Here is a 19,300-nt window from a genome sequence, read left to right on the forward strand (position 1 = left end):
AGCTGAGCTGGTAAATTAGGCCTCCAACTCTGTCCTGCCATCTCGTCAGCAAGAGAGTCCTCCTTTGGGATTGAACAGTTTGAGTGTGCGGTTGTTACCATTTTCATCCCTGCTTGGAGCCTTCTGGTCCACCACCCCAGCTCTTTGAGAAACATACAGAGTGTATGTAGAGAGCAAACACCTTTTTAACAGCTTTCTGAGCTCTCCAGTGGCAGAGTGTCCTGAGATGCAAAAAGATAATGGGTGAGTTGATTTAACAAGATGGCCAGAGAGTTTGCTTTTCCTACTTAAAAATTCAGTAGTAAGCAGCTTCCAAATAAAATGTGAGCACTGAGGAAACAATATTTTGGGAGAGTTGAAAGAAAGGCACGAATCCTTCTAACTGTGCACCGTGAGGATCAAGCTATCTTTAAAAGTAGATGCCACCTTCTGATTGTGACTCTGTCAAATACGTGAGCAGGTAGACAAAAACTTGAAGCTTATAAGCAAAATCAATTAGGTTGTTTGAAGGGAAGAGTTAGTCAGGATAGTTTTTCTTCAAGAATATTTATCTAAGAGTGTCGTTACACTACCTGTTCCCCATATTTTATAATGCTCGTGCCGAGTTACATGAAGTTATGATGATATATCATGAACTGTGATTTCAACTCACTCTTTGTCCAGAACCAGTTAATATTTCGTCAAAATTCTTTGTATATGGCTCCACTTAAAAATCTAGGGGGCCAGCCCCGTGGATGAGTGGTTCCACATGCTCCGCTTCAGCAGCCTGAGTTCGCAGGTTCAGATCTGGGGTGTGGACCTACTCCACTCATCAGCCATGCTGTGGAGACATCTCACGTACAAACTAGAGGAAGATTGGCAACAGATGTTAGGTCAGGGTGAATCCTCCTCACCAAAAAAAAAAAAGAAGAAGAAAAAATCTAGTATATCAGATATTAACTTAGCATAGTCTTAGGCAAAACACTTCTTGGCCATTCAATGTTTTCTTCCTGCGTTACCCACATTTGGCTTAAGCTGTCACTTTCGAACACTTGATGTTTTTCACGCTGTGAGTTCTTTTCATGGGACTCTATGCGTCCTTGGTTTTTATTACCTAGGCAATGCATACTGGCCTTTCTCTATAATTTCTGGTTTACTATTGATTTCCATCACATAATACTAATGTTGTATTTTAATTCAATAAAAAATCTAATTTGGCTTCATTATCTGACGTGTATTTCACTGCTCAATTGTATATCAAATTATTATAAAATGATCTAACCAAGGTCTTATGAAAACATTCACCCAGCATTTTACAAACTTGGTTCTACCTTTGCTATTTCCAAGATCAATGGATTTTCTTGTTGTTTGTCTAATACTGGGATATTACAGCCTCTTTCTACAGCCCATTGCATTCAGCAGATTTGATGCTTCCTCTTATTAATGATTTCTTGGTTTGCTAGAGATTATTCCAGAAGAAAAGATGTCGGACCCGTCCTTCACGGTCTTGTGCTTTTGCCTTCCAGATGTCAGCTATTGAAAACATGGCGGAGAAGCTGGAGAGCTTCAGTGCCCTGAAACCTGAGGCCAGTGAACTCCTGCAGTCAGTCCCCTCCATGTTCAACTTCAGAGCGCCTCCCAGCGCCCTGCCAGAGACCCTGCTGCGGAAAGGCAAAGAGCGCTACACCTGCAGGTAACTGCGGTCAGGGAGGGCTGGCCTTCCAGAGATCTCCCCTCTGCTTTCCAAAGGCCCTGCTGTTTGCTTTGGAAATTATTCTTGATTGGATGATTAATAGCCACCATGATAGATCTCAAGCACTTCAAAGTACTCTTTATTTAGTGAGATATAAAAATACTGCTTTTAAAAAATTATTATTAAATGAGAATTTTAACACAGGCCATTCGGTTGTGATAAATGAGTTTGGAAACAGTCCAAATACTATCTACTTGTTTCACTTTGATATTTATGAATTTTCTTTCACAGTTAATTATTTTCATCCAAAGGTATTCTACTACTGTCCTCAAGCATACATTTATTAATTGTCATGGCATTGAAGAATAAGGCCATTAATGAAGGACGAATAAGGTCGATAAGTGAAGAAAGCTAGTTAATAAGTTTCTTGTTACTCGTCAGTCGTACAGTAAAGCTTGTTTTCTTTTTTTTCAATAAATCGTGCTTATCATTTCTGAATTGTCTTCAGAAATTTGTGGCATCTGACTCAGGCATATCAATTTATCTGTTCTTTGGAAAATGTGTCACTTGCTTTCCAGAAAAGCTTTTATAAGAACATATCTTGATGGATGAGGTCTTAGAATCTTGTCTGATCTGATACCACTCAATGTACAGAGCATTGTCACTGTGGCTGACACATAAAATGAGTTGAAACATTTGAAGTCTGTTTACATCAACCCAGAATCACAGACTCTTGTCATTTTTTTATCCCCCTGTCTGGTTCAGTTTTGTGAATATAAAGATACAGAGTTAATAAAAGAGGCGTATGGAGGTCATCAAACCTAAAGTCTATTTTCATAAACCACTTGCTTATGCATGAGCAAATCCAGCAGATCTTATAAAGCAGCCTTTATTTGTAGAGTTATTTATATCTGTAGAATGGCTTTGTTGCAAATTTTAAATACCAAAGACATGTGAGTTCCATGTAAGATTAATTAAATCAGGAATAAGCATCTGGCTTCTATGCAGCTTGAGTGAAATAAAGTCTATTGTGCTGACTTTCTCTTATAAACATCTTTTCCTAACAGATACTGTGGCAAGATTTTTCCAAGATCTGCGAACCTCACACGGCACTTGAGAACCCACACGGGAGAGCAGCCTTACAGGTTTGACAAAGATTTTTACTCAGTATCTCAATCAATATTATAATAAGTAAAGTGGACTCGTTGCCACAATTTTAAAGTAGGCTACTTTTGTGCATGTCTGAATGTATGTCTATTCTATTTTGAGTGAAAGAATAATTAACGAACAGCTAGGATAAAAATGAGAAGAGTCAATTTCTTTAATCAAGGCTTCTTACATCTCACTTTAAAAGGTCTGGCAATGTCTAGTACGGAATAGGTGTTTAAGAAATGTTAGCCATTTAAAAAATCATTTAAAAAATAATTTGGTGCTCCTCCTTCCCAATAATTAGTGCTATTTTAATTGACAATAATCATGACATTGCAGTCCCTCGCTTTTCCAAGCCTTAAATCTCTGCTAGAAGTTAACAACCTGTGTATAACTTTGTTTTCCCAGTACAGCTAAGTCAATGTCCACACGTCCCACTAGGATGTTTAAAGAATAAGCTTTAACCTGGGGAGGAAGAAAAAAACCTGGAACTAGGCATAGAATAGGTAAAATAGAATGTATTACAGCCAGAGGAGTAATCCACCAACAATTTCTAAAGTGCCTCTTAGCCTATTGTGTTAAATGTCAACATCAGTCATGATCTTGACTGAAATGTCAAGATCAGTCCCACATGACACGTGGGACGGGTGTCTAATTTTAATGTTATCGTTTACTAAAGAATGAAAATAATCAACATTCTCCCTTCCAGTTTTAAAGTATAATCTATCTTGTTTAATGTGCAATGCCTTGCACAGTGTATAGGTACTCATAAATATTTCTTCAAAGAATGAATGTTATTTTTCTTAAGTAATATCATAATTTCATTCTGCTTTGAAATCCTTATGCATTGTATATGTAAAATCATTTTTGTGTGAATGCTCAATTTTTCCGTTAAAATAAGTAAGTTGTTTATGAGGTTTCAAAGACATTTTTACGTACAAGAATAAGAAAATGGACAGACCGGTGCTTAATTGAAGATAATTGAAGTTTTAGGAGAAAACTAGAGGGACTTAAACTCAGAAAATAATACAGTGTTTTCTTACATGTTTGGCTTTCTTACATGTTTTATAAATCACTAATCGTTAAGTGATATTTCTACTTTCTGTGTGATAGAATGCACGTGCTATAATAGGTCTCAGAGAGATATGAAAATGGGATGTGTTAGGTGATTTCCCTTTTCGAGAAAATTTCATATCCAAGTAATTCTGCTTAAGTGGAAGGAAAAATTTCCACATTTACATTTTTTAAGGCCAAGGGTCTGGTATGCAACTATTTTACTCTTTCTTTGTACCTGAATTCAGTGATTTTATTCTACCCCGTAAATGGTGCTATTATTATATGTATTTTTAAAAACACAAACCAGAATTTTGGCATAGCTGGAGATCTTAATTATTTGTCCAGCTCCTTTATTTTATAAGTAAAAATATTCAAATCCACAGATGCTAATTGCCTCCTCTCAAGTCTGGTATTAACAGATCCGGAATTACAACCCAGGCCTGCAGCTCTCATGTCAGCGTTTTTATCTCATAGCATGATCTCAAAGCCTCCCTTGACCCATGTGTTCACATCCAGTGACAAGGAAGGCTGGGTCGTGTACTGCTCAGGATTGTGTTGTGTGTTCATTTTAAGAATTTCTGAGCCTTAGGCTTTGATCTGATCTGTCCCTCAACCACTTACTAATTTACTGGAGTAGAATGGAATGACTTTTTATTTGGGAGCACTCGACCTTTTGGCCAAGACATTAGCAGAGGAAAGATACCAACTTACAGATGATTACTATTGGTTAGAAAGTCCTTATTGGCGGATTTTATTCCTATTAGAGTGGATGATGTTTATTAGATTTGGAAAAGCCTCTTCGCATACAAGCAGAAAGTTGGAAGCATGTCAAAGATAAAATCTCTCTTCCTCGTGATTTGTGTGGAAAATGTTTTGAGTGAAAATTTTTCTAAAGTGTTGGACGGGAGTACAGTTTTTTCTATTAGTATTTCCTAGGTTTTTCTGCTCAGTACAACGTAAATGTGCTAGTTGTACTATTTCTCATCCCAGTGGGCTTTGGAAGTTGACCAAGTTATTGCAGAGAAGGCTATGACTCCATATATGTATATATTTTTCAACAGCAGAGGCTAAAATATTACAACTACTATCAATGTGAGATTTCACACATTTTTTAAGTAATATTATGACTGAGGAAAGTTGAGGAATCTCATGGTGCCAGAATAGTTTTTTAAGGGGGAAAATTAAATCAGTCCTTGACCTGGTTTATTGATACTATGCCAAAGTACCTAGCTTAACAGATTTGTTTTCTCCACCAAACTAACTAGACTTCTGGCATCAGGGAGAGACAGCCCTAGAAGCCCAAACACTTCGAGTGGAATGGGGTGATTTCTGATGTAGAGCACTTGAACCAGTGAGCCTGCATTCAAAAGTGGGAGGACAAGGGCCCTTCACACATGGAAGAATGAGTTAGGGATTTTCTGCCGGCTAAGTTAGAAATCTTCACTTAAAAGTCATCTGGAGAAAAGTGGAGTTTTTCTTTCAAGCTATGCACAAACGAAAAATCATAGACACAAATAATGCAATGTTTACTTTAAAATGCCAGAGAAGACCCCATAAATTACCCCTTTCTGGTGGCGAGAGAGGGATTACATTTTTATTTTCTGACTAAAGCAGAACTTCAAAGTAATTTATGATTTTTTTTATCTCATGGAAGGCAGAAACAATTAGCCAACTAATAATAAGTGCCTTCCTGAAAGATAGACCTGGTTCAGAACTGCCACAGACTCTTTAAGAAAAATAGAACTGGAAAATTGGAGGGAAAGGTCATGAAAATCTTTGAAGAAATCAGTCTGTTCGAACTGAAATCTTGACTGTGTGAATAATGCCTGTGCCTTTTCTTTAAAAGTTGTTTTATGGGGGTTAATTTTGGATATCTGGTTTACTCGTCTTGAGAGATATTTTTCGATTTGCTTGCAAGTATTTTCTCTGTGTTTATTTTCAGATGCAAATACTGTGACAGATCGTTTAGCATATCTTCTAACTTGCAGCGGCACGTTCGCAACATTCACAATAAGGAGAAGCCCTTCAAGTGTCACTTATGTGATAGGTGTTTCGGTCAACAAACCAACCTAGACAGACACCTAAAGAAACATGAGAATGGAAACATGTCTGGTAGGTACTCGGTCGTGTTATGAGGAGAAGAGGGCTTAGCTTTCTTATTTTAAAAGGTAATTGTGATCTTTTTTCTCTGATTCCACTTTGACACCAGAATCAGATCCTACTGTGAAAATTGGCAGCACATTTCCTTTCAGATTTTAGCATGATGTGATCATTGAATAATAGACAACTCAGGACCTCATTTGGATTTTTTTTCATTCTCCTGGATTTAGAGCCATCGCCATAAGCAACCTCAAGTGAAGAGAACCATGGCCCACATTCACAGGAGACTTGTGAATCAAGAGTTTCTAAATTGCAGGGAACAACTTTCAACCTATTGGCACAGACTGTGGCCCCCAGGCATGGGAGGATTGCCAGGTGGCAGCCCCATAATACTATGCTCTGGGTATCAACCCAGAAATCACGGCTACTTTTGCAGAAGGCCTGCAGTTCAGAGAACCACTCCAGGGTAACTTTTTTCGAGATCAGTGATAGAAGATTGTCGACCAGATCAGAGCTACATAGAGCAGATGATTTGTGATTTTGGTCACAAATTCTGATGCAGAATTAAGTTGAGAGTAACTGGCAAAAAACTTGCCTTCCCTTAACTGACACTTGCCAGCACATAGAAAAAGAGATGGTCTGTTTTCTTGCCTTTGGCTTCTAATGGTTAGATAATAAGCCATTAACTAATATTTTCCAGCTGGCGTATGTGTGTGGAGCCAACCTGTACAGCCATAATTTGTTTCTAAAGAATCGAGAAAATTCTTGGGGGCGAGCATGGAATTTAGGAGAAGAGATTTTAAGAACAGAAAAAAGTTGGATTTACACAAAGTAGTAATTATTACTTAAGGAAATTATTTTATTATTAATCCTTTCTCCACTGTACAAGCACATTTCTTATGACCTTGGATGGCTACGGCTTAGAACTATATCCTGTTCACTTCCCTCAAAGCCAAAAAATCTAATGATCATGGTTTAAAAATATCAGATTTTAGAGACAGAAGTCTAAACCAATATGCAAAACTGGCCAGACTGTCTAACTGTGTGTACTCTTAGAGTTTACCACTATAACTTTTCCAATCAAAATTATTTCAGAAAAAAATAAGTTAAAAATGTAACATGAAAGTTAAATATTTATATGTCAACCCAGATTATAACTTCTTTAGGCTGGGAGATGTTCTAACCTCTTGTTTTTGTCATCTAGACTATTGTGATGAACTCTTAGACTATAGATATTTTGTGGGCGAGATAAACAGCATGAAATGAATGTTAGTCTAAAGTTTGACCACATATAAAGTTTTTATAGTGTCTAAATGTATGGAAACCTTACAGCAATCTTGTGATACAGGCATTATGATTCTGATTATATCAGTAGGAAGCTGAAGATCATCCGGCAATCAGCAGATGCAATTTTGTCCTCTAAATACTATACCACCCCAATCTCTGGGCTGGTGTCTTCTGAGTCTACCCACTGCTTAGCCACCAGATCAGAATGTAGAATTCTCAGCATGTTTTCAGACTTTGTTTGGTAACATACTTTAGCACAGGAGCAGTAAACATATATTGACTGCAACCAGGACTGGGTGTGCAGGGTCTTCTGGCAGAATCTATTTAAGACCTTTCTATAATTTGCCTCACCCTATCTCCTTCTTGTAGGAATAAAAATGTTCCCATGTCACAGTGGGAATAGGAAGAATCCAGTGGGAGAAACAACATCTTTGAGATCCTGTACTTCATGATTTCAGTAGTTCAAAACATTCTCCAAGGGACTTTTTTTCTTTTTCGGAAGATTGGCCCTAAGCTAACATTTATTGCTAATCTTCCTCTTTTTTTTTTTTCTTTTCCTCCCCAAAGCCCCAGTACATAGTTGTATATCCTGGTTGTGAGTCATTCTAGTTCCTCTATGTGGGACGCCGCCACAGCATGGCTTGATGAGCGGTGTGTAGGTCCGTGCCCAGGTTCCAAACTGGCCTCTGGGCCTCTGAAGTGGAGCATGCAAACTTAACCACTTGGCCTTGGGGCCAACCCGCTAAAGGACTTTGATTAGCATGTGCCCTATGGTAAATTGGGAAGACTTTGACCTCCTAAAGTTGCCATTATTAATATTCAAAAGAGCCTGTTTTAGGAAACAACATTGATTAAATGAAGAAGGAGTGGGGTTCAAAATAAGTTGCCATATAGTTAATAGTCCTATTCACAAAAGGCTTTCTCCCCCCTCAGGTACGGCAACATCATCGCCTCATTCTGAACTGGAAAGTACAGGTGCCATTCTCGATGACAAAGAAGATGCTTACTTCACAGAAATTCGAAATTTCATTGGGAATAGCAACCACAGCAGCCAGTCTCCCAGGAACACAGAGGAGAGGTAAAACTGGATTTTTCCTGTTTAAATGCTGTGAGTTCTGAAATGAATGTTTTCCAATACATTTTCTCTGCTCACTTTCATGACGCTACTATTACTCCTACCCCCAACGGCTGGTATTTATTTCACGCAGATTAAAAACCAAAGGGCCAGCCCCAGTGGCCTAGTGGTTGAGCTCAGCGTGCTCCACTTCAGTGGCTCGGGTTCAGTTCCAGGACGTGGGCCTACACTACTCGTCTGTTAGTGGCCGTGCTGTGATGCTGCTCACGTAGAAAAGGAAGAAAAGAGGAAGATTGGCAGTGGATGTTAGCTCAGGGGGAATCTTCCTCAGCAAAAAACAGACAAACAAAAACTAAATGCTCTTCTAAGCACTTTACTATGTATATTAATGAATTTAATTATCCTAATAACCCTATGAGATATAGCAACGGTTATTATGTAATTTTATCAGTGAAGGAGTGGAGACTTTGAAGGTTAAATAGCTTGCCAGAGGTCACAAAAGTAACAAGTGGGATTCAACCTGGGCTTTCCAATTCCAGGGCCCATGCTTTTGCCACCATACTCTTCTGCCTCTCTTGAGAGCTAACTAGAATATTTTATCAAAACTTGTCAGGTAGAAAGGAAAGCCACCACAGGGATTCAGTTGAATCACTGGTCAATAGTGGTTACTATTATATATGATATATTATAGATAGTACAGATAATATGTGACTGTACATGTTATATGACTATATGCATATGACTATGCATATCTGTATATATATTTATGTATTTATGTCTTGCATATTTGTATATGAAATACCCATTTAGTGTCACCCAAGTATTTTTTACACAGAAACCATTTGAGACGTCTTAATAAGATTCTGTCACTATCTTATATGCTCTCAAGTGGTTACTCATTTAATTCTGGTGTGTTTGTTTCAGTGGCTATAATCATCCTTGTTTTTAGTGACCTGGTACACTAGCTCCCTCTTGTCAGCATCAACATCAAGCATATATGGTGTAATTAATAAAGAAACATTTTTAATGCTGCTGATAATAATTAACACTTACCTAGTATTTTACATTTTATGTGATGTTAATGAAACATCATTTCACCAAAACTACTGGATTTAATTTTTCTTATCTGTAACTTTTAATTAAATATCTCGCATTGAGAGCTAGATTTTTCTGAACATAATTAAATTAGGATGCTGCATTGTAAATTTTCATGTAACATGAGAGTTCTATTATGGGCCAGTCCCAGTGGCCTAGTGGTTAAGTTTGCCACACTCTGTTTTGGTGGCCTGGGTTCGGTTCCTGGGTGCAGACCTACACCACTCATCTGTCAGTGGGCATGCTGTGGTGGTGGCTCACATACAAAAAGAGGAGGATTGGCAGCAGATGTTAGCTCAGGGTGAATCTTACTCAGCAAAAAAAAAAAAAAAAAGAAAAGAAAAGAAAAAAAGAAAGTTCCATTACTTTTCATCACACAAATATTATTTAACCGTAATAATGTCTTCTAGTTTTGATGCTATTAAAAGTCAAAGTTAATTATTTTAGGTAGTTTTTCCATTAAGGCAAGCTTCAGCTAAACATTATTTCCCAAGATAAGGTAGAAATATATAACCTCTTCTTTTCTTCAACTTATATAACTTAACTAAACTCTATAACTCTCTTAACTAAAGAAAAAAAAAAGAAGATCTGCTGTTGCATGACCCTTCCCAGCCTCTAAGAAGTCTTATAAAAACTACAACTTTGTGCAGTTGGAGTATCTTTCTCTCTGCTCACCCATTTGTATGTGTGTGTGTGTGTGTGTGTGTGAGAGAGAGAGAGGGAGAGAGAGAAAGATGAGGCAGATGATAAGTACAAAGTAATAAGGACAAGTAAGAAAGGAGTCACAATCTTACGTTTTGATCATGATATTTACAAATAAGTAATATTGAACCAAAAATACCATCTGGGTTCTGAGATGCCTTTTCAGATTTTCTAGCCCTTAAGTGGAGACCTGTGAGCCCATAGAGCTGCAACAGCTGGCTTCAACATGTCTCAACAGCACAGAAGTAAGAAGACTGAGTCATCTAACTTCCCCCCTCGACTCCTATTGGGCTACTTTTGATAAATAATTTATCCTCCATAAATTGTCGTGTTTGAAAGCACAATTAACAAATAGATATCTTAATCAGATTGGCATTGTTACTTTTGGTTTTCATCCATGCACTCTTTTGTTCTTTTACTTTTTCTTTCATTTTTAAAAATAACAATTTCAATCCATTCAAGCCAGCAAATTGGCAATGTATCTGGAAACTAATAATTTACGTCTGTGCAAAACATGTTTTCATCGTTCTTTGATAAAACAGGTTAAGAGATTGGTTATATAAAAAGCTTAATAATGATGATAGGACTTTTTCTAGGATTTTTACTCTATGCATCTGTCAGACGCAAGAGGGTTTTATTTTTTAAACTTTTTACCCTGGGAAATCTAAATGCTAAATTACACTTATTTTTTTTGTGTGGGAAAGTGATGAGGTGCATTGCTGATATGTGGTCTTCCGTAGTCTGAAAAATAGTTCCCTGAAATGTGAAAATCGTACATGACGGTAACAACAACTCAACAGTTTCCACGAGTTTTCTGAATTAGTGACTAGGAAAAGGAGCAAGACCAACGGAGAGATTATGAATGGCTAGGCCATCGGGGCCCCTGGATGCCTGTGATGTTCTATCCCTAACAAGCTTCCTGAGTTTGAGGGAGTGCCTTAACTTCTCTGCTCATATGTCTTTAAAAGGAGGAGGTTAGGAAGAAAGATTCTCTAGTTCAAAGCATTTATAATTATTTTGTAACTTAATTTCAACTTTTAAATCTTACAATGAAACTTAAATTCAGTTTACACATACTTTAATGTTTAGGTCCTGAAAAGTTTATCCTAGTTTTATAAATACTGTCAAATGTATTAAAATGGGACTTCTATATAATTAAACTCTTTTTTATAATTAAACTTTTGAATCACATATTACAGTCCCTGCAACCACAAACTAAAATGTAGCAGCTGACTTTTAAAATACAATATTCTTCTTTGTATCATTATATTAAGACATGCTTGCTAAGTAGGCTTTCAAAGATAATTGTACAATTACAATTTTAGATCACTTCCCGCCCAAAGTTATCCTGGGGAGCAAAGAATTTTTTTACATTCAGACCATTAAGGACAATTTGATAAGAGCCGATGAGCTCTCAGTCACTTCCAAGTTTGAGTGCTTAAGTGGTGTCTACCACAAATGTCGCCTAGAAATATCAAATACCCGTTGGTCCTTGGCAGCTACCTTACCATTTTCTTTGAATTCTTAGATTCACTTTAGACAAACGTGTTGAAGCTTTTGTGAGTGTTACTCAGGGATATGAGTTTTCCAGAAATTTATTATTTTAAATGGTGGGGACTTGTAATTAGGCAACATTATGTAGAGAGAACATTTGCGTGCTTTTTTACATCATATATAACAATATCATTTATCAGGCAAAAGCCTGATAAAGAATAAGAGACTGAGATTGTTTTTCCAGTTCTGCCAGAGGCTCCATTTATAATCTGAATAATGAACCAATTATTTTTTTTTCTTCATTTTCTCATCTGAAGTTACATTATTTTCCCATGGTTTCCAGAAAGTATAAACAATAAATAGACTAGAGAAGTATGGAAAAATCTAAACTGTTGTTAGGAAGACATGATAATTAAGCTAACGCACATTTAAAAATGGAACCAATCATTGGACCTTTTTCTTTTTCATGCTTTTGGAAGAATGAATGGCAGTCACTTTAAGGATGAAAAGGCTTTGGTGGCCAGTCAAAATTCAGATTTACTGGATGATGAAGAAGTAGAAGATGAAGTGTTGTTAGATGAGGAGGATGAAGACAACGATATTACTGGAAAAACAGGAAAGGAACCAGTGACCAGTAATTTGCATGAAGGAAACCCTGAGGATGATTACGAAGAAACCAGCGCCCTGGAGATGAGTTGCAAGACGTCCCCAGTGAGGTGAGTGCCTCAGGTGATGTTGGTAAATAAGCAAGCGTAGACACACATATAATTCCTCCTGCTCTTTCCTTCCACTAGAGCAATATTTCAGGTGATAAGCAATTTGTGAGTAATAAATCCTAAAAAAGTAAATTTGAATTAGCAAGGAATACTCAGTGGATTAATTCTAACTAGATGAAAATAAGGTGGCCATCAACATAATCCGCAAGAGTATAAATACATCAGTGTTTGTGGAACTCTGATTAACCTGAGGTAGGAAGTAGAAATGAAAATTATAAAGTACACAATCAGTTATTTAGACTCTACCTATAAAACTGAAAGAAAAATAGAGATTTCAACATTATCTAATTCATTCAAAAATCTGGTGTCTTATAAGTCAAATATTATTGAGATAAATTTCACTTAATTTGATATATATGTAGTCTATATACATAGATTTTTAGACGGAAAATATTAACCAAATGGTTAAATTGATGAGAATATTATATTTTCATATGGATACTGGGTGCTAACTAAATATTATCACAACTGGCTTTATTTCAAATGGAAATTATGGACGTATGAATTCTGTCTCCACTGCATTGCTGATTTCACATGTCATTGACCTTCACTCTTTGTCTCAAATATATGCTTCCTTTAGTTATGAAAAATCTTAAAAGAAATCATTTTTAAGATATAGTATTTGTAAACATTTTAAAGATCCCAATAATTGATGCATGCTACTTTATACTGCAAATATAATATGAAGTTTGACAGCTGTATAGATTCAAATGAAAAGTGATTTGATTGGATGACAAACTGGAAAAGAAAAAAAATCCTCTGTGCTTTCCCATTGGTTCATTTTAGGTATAAAGAGGAAGAATATAAAACTGGACTTTCTGCTCTAGATCATATAAGGCACTTCACAGATAGCCTCAAAATGAGGAAAATGGAAGATAATCAATATACTGAAGCTGAGCTGTCTTCTTTTAGTACTTCCCATGTACCGGAGGAGCTTAAACAGCCGTTACACAGAAAGTCCAAATCACAGGTACATATTTTCCTGCAGTCTAGCATCATGATGACATGGTGCCTTTGATGCCAAAGGCAGATAGTCGATCTTTATAATATTCTAGAATCTGAACAGGTTCAGATGCTTTACTCAAAATGTTCATATCTTTACTCTATGACTGAATCCAAAATAGTTAACCAATTTGTTGTTAGTGCCGTTGAGTAGATTCCAACTCCTAGTGACCCTGTGGACAGCAGAGCAGAACCCTGCCTGGTCTTTTTGGGCCATCCTCTCACCTTCTGCTGCTATATCACATGATGCTCTGCGCTATTCATAGGGTTTTCATGGCCAGTGATTTTGGAAGTGGGTGGCCAGGTGCTTCTTCCTAGTCTGTCTTAGTCTGGAAGCTCTGATGAAACCTGTCCACCATGGGTGACCCTGCTGGTATTTGAAATATCGGTGGCATAGCTTTCAGCATCACAGCAAGATGCAGCAGATGCCGTAGTATGACAACCGACAGATGGATGGTATGGTTCCCTGACCGGGAAACAAACCCGGGTGATGACGGTGAGACTACCAAGTTAATCAATACAGCAATTAATATGGATGCATTCTGCACAGAAACTTCTGTGACAAACCCTGTCCTACAATAATCTTTCCTTTACTTTGCAATTCTCTTACTTCTGTAGAAATAGCCCATAATGTTTTCTTGCACCTATTTATATATTACTTTAGAATTATTTTCTAATTGCTTTGTATCTATAGTTTTTATCAACCCAATTATATTTTAAGAGTTTTGGAAAGTGAATTCTGTCCTTATTTTTTTGTCCCTTACTATATATAGTTAAGTAACAAGTCATCTAATTATAGAATTTAGGAGTAAACTGAGGTCAGAGATGAAATGAGTTGCTGACAAAAGTCTGCAGCAACTTAACGGCAGATCTGGAAATAAAACCTATCAATTTTTATTGAGTGAATGAACGAATGGTGCCCAAGTTCATTGGGCTCTACAGCATTCTATTAGCACCTTGGTAACTAAAATAAATTCAGTTAGGGATCCATAAATACCAATTAAAAACCTCAATTCTTTTATCATAAAAAAAAAGGAAGTCAGTACTTTTTACTTGACAATCACACTCAACCAGATTGTTCATTCAGGTCAATTAGAAAAAGGTGCTTCCTGTTATTATCATATTTGTTGGTCATTTTGGTCTAATTGTTTGATCCATTCGTCTACTTTAGAGGTGGCCTGATATATCAAACCATGTGACCATGTTGACTTGTACATTTGGAAATTATTTCCTATTTGGCTGAGATGTTTTGGGCTGGTCTTAACATCAAATGTGGTCATATCTCAGCTAAGGTGGGGAAAACATTACACCACTGAGATAATTTGAAGTTTTAAATATCAATCAGTTCAGTAAAAAGTCTAAGAGATCATGTATGGTAATAGGCAAAATAAATGTGTTTTTTTCTGAATTGAAGTAAAAGGAGCCAGCCTCACATTGCACTTGCCTAGCCCCCTGAACTTGAGAACATCACTGCATGATTATGGATACCATTTCCTCATTGTAAAGCGGGGTGAGTGGAGCAGATAGCTAAGATTCCTTCCCGCTCTATGATTTAACTGACAGAAAGATGAATTTTCAGGTTCTAACATTAAAAGTAAACTAGCCAGAGTAGGTATCTCATTTTCGCTTAGAGACAACCATAAGAGGTGGCTAGTACTTTTTTTAATCTTTGATGTCCCGTTCTTCTTTCCTTGCTGATCAGAGATACGGGAGGATCTAGGTTTTCCTTTTCTTTTAAAATTTCTTTTAATTATTCCACCAAAAATACTTTTCATTATGAGACACAATACCTAAAAATTCCTGAAACTGTCAGAAGTGATAGAAATAGAAAGCAGAAGGGCCTGCAAACCCAGAGATAATGGATATGATAGATTCAGTACCAGCATTTTGACGTTAAGTCCCTGCCCAGCTGGGCTAACAATTGCCATCAAGAAATACCAGCAATCCTAGCTCATATTTTTGTTGTTACTTGATAATGTCACTATATCAGTTTGCAAATAGTCAGGCCTTTTTGCAAATTGACTTTATTTCATGAGACTCTTTATTCATTCACTCAGTTGTTATTAACTGTCACTTATGTGCTGGGCACTGATCTTTGCACATGAAAATGTTTATTTCCCTTGATTACCAAAGGCAGATAATCTATATTTGCCATTTTCTAGAAGCTGAATAGATTCAGATGCTTTACTCAAAACATCCGTTTGTTTACTCTGTGATTTTTAAAGATTGAATCCAAAGTGGTTGAACAGTACATCAGTGGCTGCATTCTGCATGGAATCCTCTGTGAAAAACTCTATCCTACAAAAATCAATTTCATGATAATAGGTGCTAATTATGTCACACTGAGCTGAGCACTGTGTGTAAGTCAGTACTTGTGGTTCCTCCGCAACCTGTGGAGGCCAGGTTTTGTTATTGCTATCCTCATTTTATATGAGGAAAGTGACCTTGAAAGATTAAGCAATTTGCCCACGGCCACACAGCTAGTTGAGTAGAGGCAGGTTAGAAGCCAGGATTAAAACTTAGGCTTCCAAAATTTTGTCTGTAGTCCCCTTCATCTTCCTAAATATCGGAATGGGTTTTGTTTAACAGAAACCATTTCAGAATATTCTTTTCTCTTGATCTCTAAAAGTGGGTACATAATTAGAATAGATAGTTCAAGTTCAAAGCTCCTTTACCTAGACTTTAAACTCTGTGACCCAGCCCAGTGCCTGGCATTGAGTAGATGCTTCAGAAATATTTACTATATGTCTGCTGAGATTTTGTAGAGGTCAGGAAAACAAATTGCATACATAAAAGTCAAATGCGTACATTTAGAGCAATGACCCAGCAAATCAAAATCAGCCTGCAAGGGCAGATTTTCTAACTGAGACGCCATGATTAGGGAAGAAACCACAGACCTGCCACATGTCTCAGCATGACTCCCAGAGATGAAATTCTGCTTCACAACAGAGGCATTTCATCCTTGTTTACAGACGGTGGAATGTCTTTGGCAGGACTTTAATGATTCCACTTCAGCAGCATTTGACAAGCAAGTTTAGCCACGGATGAGACCAACAATAGCAAATCAACAGTGAAAAGTTCACTTGCAAGTCAAGAGCAAACATTTCATTTGAATATTTTACTTGGCAGCAAATGGGGGATTCTCTGGGCAGTTATTTCGAATTTGACATGATAATAGGGAAGAAAGAGCACTTCCTCATGGGGCACCTCAGCGCACCTCCTGCTCGGCAGACACTGGAACACAAGCTGGTTAGAATGATGTTGGTCTTGTGTTTCGTTTTATCTTTTGGTAGAACTGACTTGATCTACCTCCACTTGCAAGGTCTTTGGGTGTCAGCACTGAATATTTCAAGTGTGGAGGGGCACTGGAGAAAGGACACTGGATTAAAAGTTAGGCAGGAATAAGTTTTACTTATGCTACTCCACTGCCTAATCAAGTGACCTTGGGCAGGTCATTTCACCTCTTGTGCTCTCAGGTATAAAGTGCAGGAGTTGGTTGGACTATTTCCTCCACTAGCCCACAGTGCTGTCAAGGCCAGTCTGTATCTTATTCATATTTGCAGTTTCAGTCCTAAGCACACAATAATATTTTTGGTGAGTTGAACATGTCTGTGAACAGCGGATGGATGATTACCATATTTATGACTGGGGAAGGGGATGGCTCCTGTTTCTTAATGGAAGCACTATTGACATTTTAGGTAGGATAATTAACTTTTTGTCATATAGGTCGTGTAACTGTTGTGACCCCTAGGCACTGAAGGCCAGCAGTAACTCCACGTGGTTAGAACACACAAAAAAAGTCTCACGTTTTTCCAAACACACCCATAAGGGCTGCTGCTTCTCAGGGTCCCTGCTCTTCCTAACATTCGCCAATAACATTCTTCAGATCAAAAGTGATGTTTTTCAAATGCCATTTACCGAGTCTCTCCTCTTTACCCCAGGCATATGCTATGATGTTGTCATTGTCCGACAAGGAGTCCCTCCATTCCACATCCCACAGTTCTTCCAACGTGTGGCACAGTATGGCAAGGACTGCGGCGGAATCCAGTGCCATCCAGTCCATAAGCCACGTATGACATGACCAAGGTTGGCCAGAGTGGGACCAAGTCCAACAGTCACATGGCTCTTTCACATGGGACTACTTAAAAGACTGCTGAGCAGAATGCCTTAGAAACCTGAAGGGTCACTCATTTAAAGTCTGGTGACCTTAAACTGAATGATTAAAAAAACGAAAGAAAGAAAGAAAAAAGAAACTATTTATTCTCGATATTTTGTTTTGCACAGCAAAGGCAGCTGCTGACTTCTGGAGGATCAATGTGACTTAAAGTGATTCAGTGAAAAGGAAAAACTTGCTGGTCAGAAGGCATCTTCCAGTTCGTCCTGCCTGAGGGTGTGGGTGGGTGAGAGGGGCAGGTGAGGTGGCGGCAGTGATACGAACGAACACTCCATAGGAACTGAATTCTCTTTTTGTACAAGATCACCTGACACATGATTGGGAACAGTTGCTTTTAATTACAGATTTAATTTTTTCTTTGTTAAAGTTTTATGTAATTTAACCCTTTGAAGACGGAAGTAGTTGGATGAAATGCACACTCGATTGTTATAGAAACTATAACAGGGGGTACTTGCTCCCCATTAACTTTTGCCTTCTTAAGTACATTGTTTAAAATAGGGGAAAAGGGTATGTGTATATTGTAAACTATGGATGTTCAATGCTCAAAGAGGTTAAGTCAGTGAAGTAACCTGTTCATCACCAGTACCGCTGTACCACTACACTAATAAAATGTTTGCCAAATCCTTGTAATAACATCTTAATTTTAGACAATCATGTCACTGTTTTTTAATGTTTAATTTTTTTGTGTTGCGTGTATCATGTATTTATTTGTTGGCAAACTATTGTTTGTTGATTAAAATAGCACTGTTCCACTCAGCCACTACTTTCTGACGTCTGAGGCACACCCCTTTCCGAATTTCAAGGACCAAGGTGACTCGACCTGTGTATGGGAGTGCCAAATGGTGTTTGGCTTTTCTTAACATTCCCTTTTTTTTGTTGTTTTGTTTTCCTTCTTAATGAGCTAAATAAGAATAGATGCAACTTAGTTTTTGTAATACTGAAATTGATTCAATTGTATAAATGATTATAATTTCTTTCATGAAAGCATGATTCTTCTGATTAAAAGCTGTACCCCATATTTTATACTGGTTGTCTGCAAGCTTGTGCGATGTTATGTTCATGTTAATCCTATTTGTAAAATGAAGTGTTCCAGACCTTATGTTAAAAGAGAGACGTAAATAACAGACTGTATTCAATTATTTTGCCCTTTGTTGAGGAACCAGATTTGTTTTCTTTTTGTTTGTAATCTCATTTTGAAATAATCGGCAAGTTGAGGTACTTTCTTCAAATGCTTTGTACAATATAAACTGTTATGCCTTTCAGTGCGTTACTATGGGAGGAACAACTAAAAAATAAAGACTTACAAAAATGGTTATTTTTCCCACTGTGTGATATTTTCCCTTCTCATGCAATTTTAGTTTCCCTTTGGGATCCAATGACTTAAAGATATGCTGTCTGAGACCTTGATGCCCTAAAAGATACATGGAGTGTGGAGCTTGTTTGTATTGTTGGTCCTTGGGAATTTGGGCTATCTGCCGCTCATTGTTCTGAACTTTCTCCATGTCGTGCAAAGTCAGGGCTCATGTGGAACACCATGTGGTGCTCAGTATGACTCCCTGTGTGCAACACCATTTTAGTTAGCACAGAGCAAGTTATACTTTTCCTATTCAGTTTTACATAGTGCATGCAAAAGTTCTGTTTCTTATTCTTATTTTTCGTATGTGTGAGGAAGATTGTCGCTGAGCTAACATCTGTGCCTATCTTCCTCTATTTTATGT

The 19,300-nt window shown here is 37.4% G+C and overlaps 1 protein-coding gene across 30 annotated transcripts in view; it reads left to right on the forward strand.

Moving 5' to 3' along the window:
- Positions 1 to 18,893, forward strand: part of MECOM (MDS1 and EVI1 complex locus) — a 533,659-nt gene extending 514,766 nt beyond the window's left edge. For 25 of the 30 annotated variants that reach the window (XM_014846458.3, XM_014846457.3, XM_014846455.3 and 22 more), the window contains 7 exons: positions 1,506 to 1,672; positions 2,740 to 2,817; positions 5,820 to 5,989; positions 8,198 to 8,342; positions 12,110 to 12,346; positions 13,193 to 13,376; positions 17,350 to 18,893. In XM_014846458.3, coding sequence (XP_014701944.2) covers positions 1,506 to 1,672; positions 2,740 to 2,817; positions 5,820 to 5,989; positions 8,198 to 8,342; positions 12,110 to 12,346; positions 13,193 to 13,376; positions 17,350 to 17,484 — 1,116 coding nt within the window. In that variant the 3' untranslated portion in view covers positions 17,485 to 18,893. The remainder of the gene's footprint in view (positions 1 to 1,505; positions 1,673 to 2,739; positions 2,818 to 5,819; positions 5,990 to 8,197; positions 8,343 to 12,109; positions 12,347 to 13,192; positions 13,377 to 17,349) is intronic. The other 5 variants (XM_070509495.1, XM_070509496.1, XM_070509492.1 and 2 more) reach the window with 1 other exon arrangement.
- Positions 18,894 to 19,300: the final 407 nt, after the last annotated feature.

Source organism: Equus asinus, chromosome 5 (assembly GCF_041296235.1).
Source record: "Equus asinus isolate D_3611 breed Donkey chromosome 5, EquAss-T2T_v2, whole genome shotgun sequence".
NCBI classification, from domain to species: Eukaryota; Metazoa; Chordata; class Mammalia; order Perissodactyla; family Equidae; genus Equus; species Equus asinus.